We start from the raw sequence: 11,684 nt of genomic DNA on the forward strand, positions 1-11,684 counted from the left end.
CCCAGCACTACTGATCCTGCATGTTCTATATATCTTCACCAGCTATAGACACATTCATAACATACATTCGGATGGTGCTCTATAGAAGTCAGTATAAAAGTCCACTGTATCAAAATAAAGAAATAGGCACTCACCCACGTATGTGAACTCTTCTTTTATTCCAAAATCTTTTCATAAAAACTGCAGGGAGAGGGAGCATGGCAAACAGGTCATGCTGAGACTTGTTTGCCATGCTCGCTCTCCCTGCGGTTTTTATAAAAAGATTTTGGAATAAAAGAAGAGTTCACATACGTGGGTGAGTGCCTATTTTATTATCTTGTTTGGATATAGGTTGGAAACACTAGCCTAGTTTACCCTGCTGCGCAGCTTAATAAAATTGATAGCGGTCCCAGTCCAGCATACAGCCATCTGCCATGTAACACACACATTTGGGAGAGGACTGGGACCGCTATCAGTCCCATGAAAATAAATCTCCTGTATCATTGGTCCATATATATAACAATCATACAGCAGACAACACACTGAATCCCACAGGGTCCTGTCTGGTTCTGATGGGAGCGGGTCTAAGGTCGTCTTTATTGTAGATGAGAATTTTCCAACCTGACAATTATGGAAGAGAAAAGAAGAAACGTATTTTGGGTTTTCCTATTTTTCTTTCCCCTTGGACGTTACTTAATGTTCCTGTGATGGAAGGTGATGGAGCGGGACAGGTTCAGCAGATTGTCAGATGTTGCCCTTGAAGCGTAGTAAGATGCACTGTCCTGTATATAGAGATATATGGAAGTAATGTGATTTAGAGGGGTTTAATGCCCACTGACGTCAAGCAGATCACAACATTTCTACCGATCTGCAAGCTGTCTAATTTCCTTGCAGCAACACCACAGGTGAAAAGAAGCATTACACCAGGGATGGGGAACCTTCCGCCCTCCAGCTGTTGCAAAACTACAATTCCCATCATGCCTTGACAGCCAAAGCTAAAGCTTTGGCTGTCAAGGCATGATGGGAATTGTAGTTTTGCAACAGCTGGAGGACCAAAGGTTCCCCATCCCTGCATTACACAGTGTACATTCATATCAATGGGTTGTAAGGTGTGTTCACACTAGATTTCCAAGCAGAACCCCCACCCTTGGACTCTGCTCTGAATCCCGCCTGCTATCTTTTCAATGGGATGCCTTGCACGCTTCCGCTCTCCGCACCTCTCCGCTCAAAGAATTGACATATCAAGTGCGATAGACATCCCATTGAAAAGATAGCAGACAAGATTCAGAGTCTGAAGGCGGGGGTTCTGCTCGGAATCTCCACCTTTTTTACATAGTGTGAACAGGCTTCAGTGTAATGCTGGACAGGATAGAACCTCCTGAATGAGAGGCGTTCTTTGTAACTACTCTACACTGTGATCAACAGACTAAAGCTTAAACAGAGGGGCCTAAATAGTAAATCACAAAGAGGGTCAATAAAATGGGTTTCGTCAATTGGACAATCCCTTTAATTAACCTGACATTGGATGATGTGATGACATTTCTCTAGGTTCCTTGTTGATCTGCGTACAAGCCATATACCATTACATAAGTATTGGACCCCTAGTGGTGAAGCTGTGTGAGGGGTATGGAGCACTGCAGGCCAGGTAGGGTGACTGTGTACACGTTCTCTTACCGTGCTCATATTACCACGTGTGGATGGAGCTGCCAGAGTCGGCTCCATGGAGGTCTTCAGGTCCAGGCTGGTGACTTTAAGGTCATTGGACGGCACGGTATTTTCCCATCCTGCTAAACAATGCTAAAAGAGAGAAAATTAGGTATTATAAAGTATTTTCTATATATCTTCCACTGATGCACGAAGCAGAACGTCTACATTGACCGCAATGGGAGTTTTGCAACAGCTGGAGGGATGCAGATTAGAGATCGATGCACAATGTGAACAGGTTCTGACCAGAAATACATCAGGACGAAAATTTCCAATGTACTTTATGCATCAATTCTTTACAGTTTCTAATATGTCTGCTTGCAGTGAGTGAAGGGAACCGTTCGTTGTCCATAGGGTTCAGGACTGTGACTACTCACCGAGGGCAAGGCCAGGCTGTCTGTGGGGTCAAAGCTTTTCCTCCTGTGGGCTCTGTACTTGTAGGGAGGAAGCAGGGTGCTCCGGGGGATGCTCACACTAAAACATAGAGATAGTTGGTTATTGTCAATATGAGAGGGTCTGTGCAAATCTGAATCAGCCGAGACCCCCACCAAATGACTGGCTGTAAAACTTGATCAAGTGCCTGCACACCAATTGGAATCCGCATGGACAGTATATTCCATGTATATGTGCAAACAGTCTCAAATACCCCTTCCCATTCTGTGTATGCAGCTCCTATACAGAGCTATTGGTCTCTTTGGTCACAGACTACAAACAAGCCGCATCCTTTATCTGTCCCCCAATGTAGTGTTTAGCCTGTAACCATGGTGACACATCACTCTGCACAGGACCTGCAAACTCAGAACGGCTTTATTTTCCACTAGAGCAATATAACATGGCTTGAAAAATTATTCACACCCATTAAACTCTCCTCATTGCATATCTTATTGCCTAAGGAGTCAATCTAAGATAATATATTATGGTCTACACCAGGGATGGGGGACCCTCGGCCCTCCAGCTGTTGCAAAATTACATTCCCATCATGCCTGGCATGATGGGAATTGTAGTTTTGAAACAGCTGAAGGTTCCCCATGCCTGGCATGATGGGAATTGTAGTTTTGAAACAGCTGAAGGTTCCCCATGCCTGGCATGATGGGAATTGTAGTTTTGAAACAGCTGAAGGTTCCCCATGCCTGGCATGATGGGAATTGTAGTTTTGAAACAGCTGAAGGTTCCCCATGCCTGGCATGATGGGAATTGTAGTTTTGCAGCAGCTGAAGGTTCCCCATGCTTGGTCTACACAGAGAATATGTAACGGGTATCTGATCAGTGGGGGGACATCCACTGATCGCAAATATGGGAGTCCCCCATATGAATGGAGAGGCAGTCTAGCAAACATATCGCTCTATTCCCTCTCAGAGGTAGATGCTGCTCTATTCACATGGGTGGATAAGGGGATGTCGTTCTTATTATTAGAGAGAGTGTCAGCAGTCAGACCCCTCAGATTCTTGTCACCTATATTCTAGATAGTTGACAAGTTTCCATCCTTGATAACCCCTTTTACCTACCGGATATACGCCGGCTCTTCTAAGGATACATGTCGTCTGCCCCTGCGCTTCTTACATACAGGACAGGCAGGTTCTGAACCCACCGGTGATGTGAATAATCTCTGGTTCACTCGGTAGCAGTATACGCCTGTAACATAGAAACACAAGAGCGGCTATGACGCGTACACCCTTGAAGTTCTTCATCCATAAAGAGATATACGTGTCCTTACACTGATGAGAGTCCAATGAGATGTCCAGGTCTTCTACCGACGAGTCCTGTGCCTCCGATCTGAGGATGAAACCAACAAGTATATCTATCAGCAAGCAAAGGCTAATAAAGGGCAGCAGGTACAGCAACAATTCACTGGACTCTATATATTAGGGAAATGCATTTAAAGCGAGGAGGCAGCAGAAGACAGACACCCCCTTTTGCTTGTAAGAGGGATATGTGTATATTTAATAGAAAAGCTTAATCTGCTATTTGCAATATGTATATTACAGGTCAGTTATTTGTGTGACCTGCAGTACCACTTCTCACCACTTTGGCATGACATGCTTTCCATAGACAACAATGCAACAGCACCCCCCTAATCTAACATGTTAGTCTTTAAAACACGTGTCACCCAACATTGACTCACTCAGTGAAATACTCATGTGCGCACTCCTCGCGGTTGACACGTCTGAATTCATTAATTTCTGAGAAGAACTGGTCGGATTTATTGGTGATGGGGGACTTTACTTCTAGCAGTCCTGTGGAAGAGAGGGTTAACAGTAGTAAGAATAGAACATAGTAGACTATGAAAGGACATGGCATCTGTACCCTATAAGGATCCATTACAGGGACGGAGAGCCTGCAGCCCTCCAGCTGTTGCAAAACTACAACTCCTATCATGCCTGTAGAGCCAAAGCTTTTAGCAATATCTGGAGGGCCTAAGGTTCCCTATGCCATATATATATATATATATATATATATATATATATATATATATATATATATATATATATACACACACACACACACACGCTGACCTGCTATCCAGTCATAGCCCAGCAGCGGACGAGCGGACCACTGGGTCTCCAGGCGAGGGGATTCGTCATCACACAGGAACGTAACGCGCCCCGTATCTCTCTGCAAGAAAAGATGGCCGTGACCTTGTTGTTGTATTAGGGGGAAGATGTGCAGAGGATAAAGAGCAGCCGCCCGGGTCCTGTCATTTCTCACTATTGTGATGCTTCTGATAAGGAAATTCTTAGTCAGTAAGTTTGCAGAATGAATGAGACCCTGGAATGAGTCACATCACGGCCCCCCGTCTGCTACCAATCACTCAAAGTGCAAAAGATAAGAAGTGCGACAAAGCTGCAGCCATGACACGTACACAGCTATTCCAGCAACAGAGTGCCCTGACCTGCGACCCCAGCCAAAGGCTCTCCAGGCATGCTGGGAGTGGTAGTTGTGTAACTGGGTTTAATAAAGGACCTATCTGATTCAGGGAAAGCTGGGTGACAACTATATGCGGCATTCGGGGTATTTCTCATAAAGCTGATTGTGAAATGGTCTAGTGATACAAACCCTATAGGATCATAGGAAAGATGGGAGATACCCACCATACACACCATTGCAAGGGTTATCCAGCGCTACAAAAACATGGCCACTTTCCCCCTACTGTTGTCTCCAGTTTGGGTGGGGTTTTGAAACTCAGTTACATTGAAGTAAATAGAGCTTAATTGCAAACCGCACCTGAACTGGAGACAACAGTAGGGGGAAAAGTGGCCATGTTTTTGTAGCGCTGGATAACCCCTTTAAGGTGCCCACATCGGGTATCACCCATCTTTCCTATCATGCTGAAGCTTAGGAATGTAACCCCTTCAGAGTCAAGATCCTAGGAAAGCTGGGTGATAGGCGCCATTACAGTGCCCACAGACCTTGTTACCCATATTTTCCATTATAAAGACCGTCTAATGATACAACCCATGTAAGATTAGGATCTGTATAGTAAGTATATGCACCACTATTCGAGTGCCCTTGGGGGTCGCCACTCACTTCCCATACGATTAATCGACAGAAACTGCCTAGTGATGATGCTTATGAGGGATCCTAGGAAAGCTGGGTACCTTGGAGCTCCGGTTTGGGGTCAGCAGAATAGACTTTGGGGTCCTTGGTTCCTTGGTTCTCAGGTTCCCCTCATCCTCTAACCTGTCCATATACTGAGGAGGAAAATCACAGGCGGATTCAGGGTTAATCGTAGAACTGAGGATGGAGACTCGTTTTACTGGAGAGTTTATCCTTATAACATCCTGAGAGGAGCGGCCCCCGTGCCCAGAGCCCCCTGGAGTCACATGAGCGGTCCTGGGGGTGCTCAGGGCTTTCCTAGCCGCGGAGGACGACCCTTGTGTGGTCTGCAGGGCCGGATCCGGACGTCTTGCAGCCTCCTCCAATACGTCTCGTGCCGATCTAGGTTTCCAGGTCTACAAGACAAACACACGCTAATGTAAGAATCTCTATACACATAATGGGAAGAACACGCAGCTATCCCCACCTGGTCTTAGGCCTTTGTTCTCTGTTATCAGCCAGTGCTGACACTCATCCACTAAAGAACACTGCAAACTCCAGAAACCTCCTGCCCCCATGACAACTACTCTGTATCACATGTCCAGAGACATCTGTATCCATAGAGGTCGCCTGTCCTCTTATAACACTACTGAACTATTATAAGCTGCTTTACTCTGCGATTCCTTTGAGCTGTAAACGGATCACAAGGGATCAATGAGGCGGATATACACACAGCCTGCACAGTACTACACCGCCATCTCCACTGAGAAACCGCAAAACTGTATACATAGGGAACGTTACTTGTATATAGCACTGAATACAATCACTATACACTACGGGGGAGATTTATCAAACATGGTGTAAAGTGAAACTGGCTCAGTTGCCCCTAGCAACCAATCAGATTCCACCTTTCATTCCTCACAGACTCTTTGGAAAATGAAAGGTGGAATCTGATTGGTTGCTAGGGGCAACTGGGCCAGTTTCACCTTACACCATGTTTGATAAATCTCCCCCCATTGATTCTAAAAATGTAATTTTCCATGTTCTAATCTTCTATTTCTTTCCCATAGCGGCTTTTCATGCTGTAAAAATGTTAAGCAGCAACATATATATCTGTATAATAAGTATTTATAGTCTTTACAATGATGCAAGTACTTACAGAGACTATTTTATTCAACATCCCCCTCCCCCCATTCAGACTGTAAAATATCTTAAAGGGGTTATACTGGTAACAAAAACAATATTCTAAACCAGGCATATCAAACTCTGGTCCATGGTGCCATTATTTTTGGTCCGCAGACAAAACCAATTAATTTTTTATATGGGGCACTATTAAAAGGGGCCGACTACTATATAGGGCACTATTAAGGAGGGCTGACTACTGTATGAGGCACTAATATGGAATTTATTACTGTGTGAGGGAAATAATGGGGTAACTACTCTGTGGGGGCAACTATTTTATGAGACAGCATTAGGAGTTACTATTAAGGGAGCTACCACCATGGGCTACAGACCATCTAAAATCATCTTCTCTGTGTCCTCTACAACAACGCTCAGCTCCCTCTACTATGAGCACTATCTAGTATACTGCCCACCATAACCAATGACTAGCCGTAGCTATACTGTACCAGTCTGTAGTAACCAGAAAACAATGCATAGTATACTGCTTACAATAATCAATGACCAGCCATACTATGCCAGTCCATAGTAACCAGCGAACACTACCAGTATACTGCCCACTATAACAATGATCACTCCAGCAGCCACAGCGCACTACACAGCCCAGCACCCCCAGCAGCTGCAGCCATCACAATGCAGTTTTTAGGTGAACCAAATGCGCCGGGGCACCTGGTGAAACGCTTGAGTCTTCCCTTGACTTTAATGGGGTTTTGTTACTCTAGTTGAGCACTCAAGCATTTCAGTGTTCTCTCAACACTTGTAATATACTACAGCCTGCTTTATACTCCAGAGCTTAGTTCACAATTCTTCTGGTTGTTACTCAATACCAATTATAGGCTTACATAAGGACTCAGCCCCCCCCTACAACTTAGGGGTGCACAGGGGCCCCACCAGCAGAATAGTGAGTGCAGCTCTGGAGTATAACACAGGATATAACTCAGGATCAGTACAGGATCAGTAATGTAATGTATGTACACAGTGACCCCACCAGCAGAATAGTGAGTGCTGCTCTGGAGAATAATACAGGATATAACTCAGGATCAGTAATGTAATGTATGTACACAGTGACCCCAGCAGCAGAATAGTGAGTCTGGAGTGTAATATAGGATTTCCCGTGTAAATGTGACTGGGATATTGACCGGAGGCTATATCAGTGTGTTGCGGATATGATCACACAGAGGTGGCCATTATCCATAGTCTTTACAGAGATGAGAGCAGGAAATTATAATGCCACAAGACTGGCACCGAGACTCCCTGGCGGGCTGTCAACTTTCTGTGGTGTCACAGAGGTTATCAAGATTGTAGATATATTTCTGAGGAAATGATTAATTCTGACTTTTGGGAAATGTCTCATCTTGCTGGGCCGCAGGTTCTCTCCTACACTGTGATGCAAGTATAAAGGGAGCGGACAGCGGCCAGCGGCCAGGGTCTCCTCAGATAGACAGCGGCGTCCTGATATCCTATAGATCAATGAAGTCCCTGCTCATCCCAGATAAGGGTGAGCCCTAAGCCTGCCATAACATAATATAAAGGGAATGTGGCACCTAGACTGACCGTTTAGAGGCAGATACTGGATCATGAGCTGTGTTTTTTTTTTTTTTTTTTTTTTAATAATCTCTATTTTTAATTTCTGATTTTTTGTAGATTATTATGGAGACAGCCATCTTGTCTGGATGACTCTTCTGATGTGTAAAAAGAATTTACAGACAAGTTTTACAGCAGCCAGAACAGACTACAGGAAACAGTAGTATGGAGCAGACTCATTGACTTCTATGGGAGAGTGCATGCTCTGCAGAGGCCATGGTGCAGGAAGGAGGGGAGCTGTGACCATCATCTATTGCAGGGATGGGGAACCTTTGGCTCTCCAGCTGTTACAAAACTACAATCCCCATCATGCTTGAGGATATAACTCAGGATCAGCACAGGATCAGTAATGTAACATATGTACACAGTGACCCCACCAGCAGAATAGTGAGTGCAGCTCTGGAGTATAATACAGGATGTAACTCAGGATCAGTACAGGATAAGTAATGTAAGTACACAGTAACCCCACCAGCAGAATAGTGAGTGCAGCTCTGGGGTATAATACAGGATGTAACTCAGGATCAGTACAGGATAAGTAATGTATGTACACAGTGACCCCACCAGCAGAATAGTGAGTGCAGCTCTGGAGTATAATACAGGATGTAACTCATGATCAGTACAGGATAAGTAATGTAATGTATGTACACAGTGACCCCACCAGCAGAATAGTGAGTGCAGCTCTGGGGTATAATACAGGATGTAACTCAGGATCAGTACAGGATAAGTAATGTAATGTATGTACACAGCAGAATAGTGAGCACAGCTCTGGAGTATAATAGAGGATAAGTAATGTGATGTAAGTATTGTGAGTCCACCAGCAGAATAGTGAGTGCAGCTCTGGAGTATATAATACAGGCACAGTAATCTATGTACAGTGATGCTCTGGTTGCTGTAGTGTAGTGTTCAGGGGTCTCATGACGGATACAGATTATATGATCACATAGTGTTACCCTGGTCGGGTCACCGGTGGTTGTAATGTGATTGCTGTCAGTGAATAGCTGCTTCTTTAGGTCATCCCGGCTGATGTTGAGCTTCTCCAGTAGAGCCTTATTCAGACGGCGCAGCTCCTCCAGGCGATCGGTGGATGACATCCTCTTATCCTCCTCCGGTTATTAATCACCAGCCGGACAGCACCTTCTCTACAACACAGGAGAAGACATCATGTGATCCAGGTACAGGTGATACACCTCCAGGTGTGCACTGACAGGGATGATGGGAGTTGTAGATCAGTGAATGTAAATATACAGAACCAATATGATATACAATAATATATGATATACTACAGCAGCACACAGGTGTATAACATGCCCAAGGGACTGAAGCCATACTGGGACACTCAGCTTTCCAAGGAGCAGACAGGAGAGGCTGCAGAGAACTTTAGCTAAGATTATAACATACATACATACATATATATATATATAATTATATATATATATATATATATATATATATATATATATATATATATATATATATATATATATATATATATATATATATAATTATATATGGAAACGCCCTTTAATTCTGGGCCCGGCGCCCACGTGTCCTCCTCAGCCCCCATTACATAACACACAGCCCGGGATTACACACTGAACTCTCCCACACACCCCGCGGTGCTCTCCCGGGACCTCACACAGACCTCATCCCGGTTCCTGTCTCTTTGTCCCTGGGGAACAATCGTATCCGTACACCGGTGTGTTAGCTACCAGTCTCGCCTATTCAGCGCCATCTGCAGGTTGTACATTGGTATAGGACTTTTCTAAAAGCGGCGACCCAATTCTAGGGAGATTTCAGTTAGAAGGTAGGCCAAAATCGTGTTGCCGCTTTAAGGGAAGTTCGGCGTTTGTTCACGTGTCTCCTGCTGACTTCGCTGATTGGGCAGATTGAAACCGCGTCCGTTCCCGCGTTAGGTGAAGGGGACGCTTTATCGATTGCCATGGTAACCGACCCAGCGCTCAATCACTAAGAGTGCTGTAAAATCTTCGGCAGAACTGCAACCCCCAGCATGCCCTGAGCCATAGGCCCTCCAGCTATTGCAAAACTACATTTCCCATCATGCCTGGACAGCCAAAGCCAGGCATGATGGGAATTGTAGTTTTAGAACAGCTGAAAGGTGGAGGGTTCACAGTGCACTAGACTAAGCACAGCTGATGGAGTGTTCAGTGACAGACAAGTGGCACTACAAATCCCAGCAATTCTTTCATCATAGGAGGTTTCTGTGAAGGCCATCCAGCTCTCTGGTACAGATTGTGTGCTGCTGTACAGGTTCCATGGAGGGATATTTGTCCAGATCAGTGCTCCCCAACAGGCCATGATTTGGGGATTTCCCATACACAGAACATCTATGGTGACCCCTGATGGACTGACTATATCACCTGACACATGCTAAGGCCATGTTCCCTCATCTGCGGTTACTGTATGCAGCCGAATCCACGTCCCCATGTGGGCACCAGTAGCGGCACAATGTCACCTCTAATCCCTGCAACATGGCACAGCTATGGAAGGAAATCCTCACAGTATGGCCTCTTGGGGCACTAGAGGACGGACACTGGTCTAGGCCAGCACTCCAAGGCCACCTTTTTACAATGAATTAAAGAAGTCCAGCTAAAAGTATTGTATTGCCCCCCAAAAGTTATACAAATCCCCAATATACACTTATTACGGGAAATGCACATAAAGTGCTTTTTTTCCCTGCACTTACTACTGCATCAAGGCTTCACTTCCTGGATAACATGGTGATGTCACTTCCTGGATAACATGGTGATGTCACTTCCTGGATAGCATGGTGATGTCACTTCCTGGATAACATGGTGATGTCACTTCCTGGATAGCATGGTGATGTCACTTCCTGGATAAAATGGTGGTCACTTCCTGGATAGCATGGTGATGTCACTTCCTGGATAACATGGTGATGTCACTTCCTGGATAGCATGGCGACCCGACTCCCAGAGCTGTGCGGGCTGTGGCTGCTGGAGACGATGATGGCAGAGAGGTGCTCAGTGTCCCTCCAGTGCCCTGTGTCCCCCTGCCATCATCCTCTCCAGCATCAAAATTTTCGCTGAACTTCTTTAACTTTGGCTACAAGCAATTTGTCAGGTAAAGGTCGCACAGTATTTGCCACAAGAAAAACTGAAACCCCTTGTGGCTGAAATTAACTTTTAGGCTAGTCTGGTTGCAGCCTTGGTGCACCCACTGCAAGTGAACCCTACTGTATGGTGCATTTACACAGACAGATTTATCTGACAGATTTTTGAAGCCAAAGCCAGGAACAGGCTATAAACAGGGAACAGATCATAAAGGGAAGACTGAAATTTCTCCTCCTCTTAAATCCTTTGTTGGCTTTGGCTTCAATTATCTGTCAGATAATCTGTCGGTGTACACACACTATTAAAAATCAAACTATAAAAAAAAAAAAAATCTTCAGCAATGTGTGTTTCTGCATATGGAATAGCAAAATCCTGCAGTCCTGACATAGATAATATTAGTCCCTTGTGTAACAAATTACCCAAGTCGCTGCATAGGTCATAGGATCTGAGACTTATCACTTTGTCAGGGGTTCATGCCACAATTGTACCTTCTAAGACGCAGATAAGTCCACACTCTTTCAGCCTACGGCTGTATCCATGTTTCCCAGGACTCCCTAGGGCTGCATCCAACATATCCTGAGTTACATCCTGTATTATACCCCAGAGCTGCACTCA

The 11,684-nt window shown here is 44.9% G+C and overlaps 1 protein-coding gene across 2 annotated transcripts; it reads right to left on the minus strand.

The window, feature by feature from the left end:
* Positions 1-455: 455 nt before the first annotated feature.
* On the minus strand, positions 456-9,843 carry MIIP (migration and invasion inhibitory protein). 2 transcript variants are annotated; one of them, XM_069947780.1, is made up of 10 exons: positions 9,623-9,843; positions 8,931-9,114; positions 5,280-5,633; positions 4,197-4,296; positions 3,806-3,917; positions 3,398-3,456; positions 3,189-3,315; positions 2,061-2,157; positions 1,654-1,776; positions 456-761 (listed from the first exon to the last, which is right to left on the minus strand). In XM_069947780.1, the coding sequence occupies exons 2-10, from the start codon at positions 9,069-9,071 to the stop codon at positions 669-671; spliced, it is 1,206 nt and encodes a 401-aa protein (XP_069803881.1). In that variant the 5' UTR covers positions 9,072-9,114; positions 9,623-9,843; the 3' UTR covers positions 456-668. The 2 variants fall into 2 exon arrangements, with proteins under 2 accessions (XP_069803881.1, XP_069803880.1); XM_069947779.1 differs by having other exon boundaries at positions 8,931-9,119.
* Positions 9,844-11,684: the final 1,841 nt, after the last annotated feature.

The sequence above is a fragment of the Dendropsophus ebraccatus genome, chromosome 12 (genome assembly GCF_027789765.1).
Source record: "Dendropsophus ebraccatus isolate aDenEbr1 chromosome 12, aDenEbr1.pat, whole genome shotgun sequence".
NCBI lineage: Eukaryota > Metazoa > Chordata > Amphibia > Anura > Hylidae > Dendropsophus > Dendropsophus ebraccatus.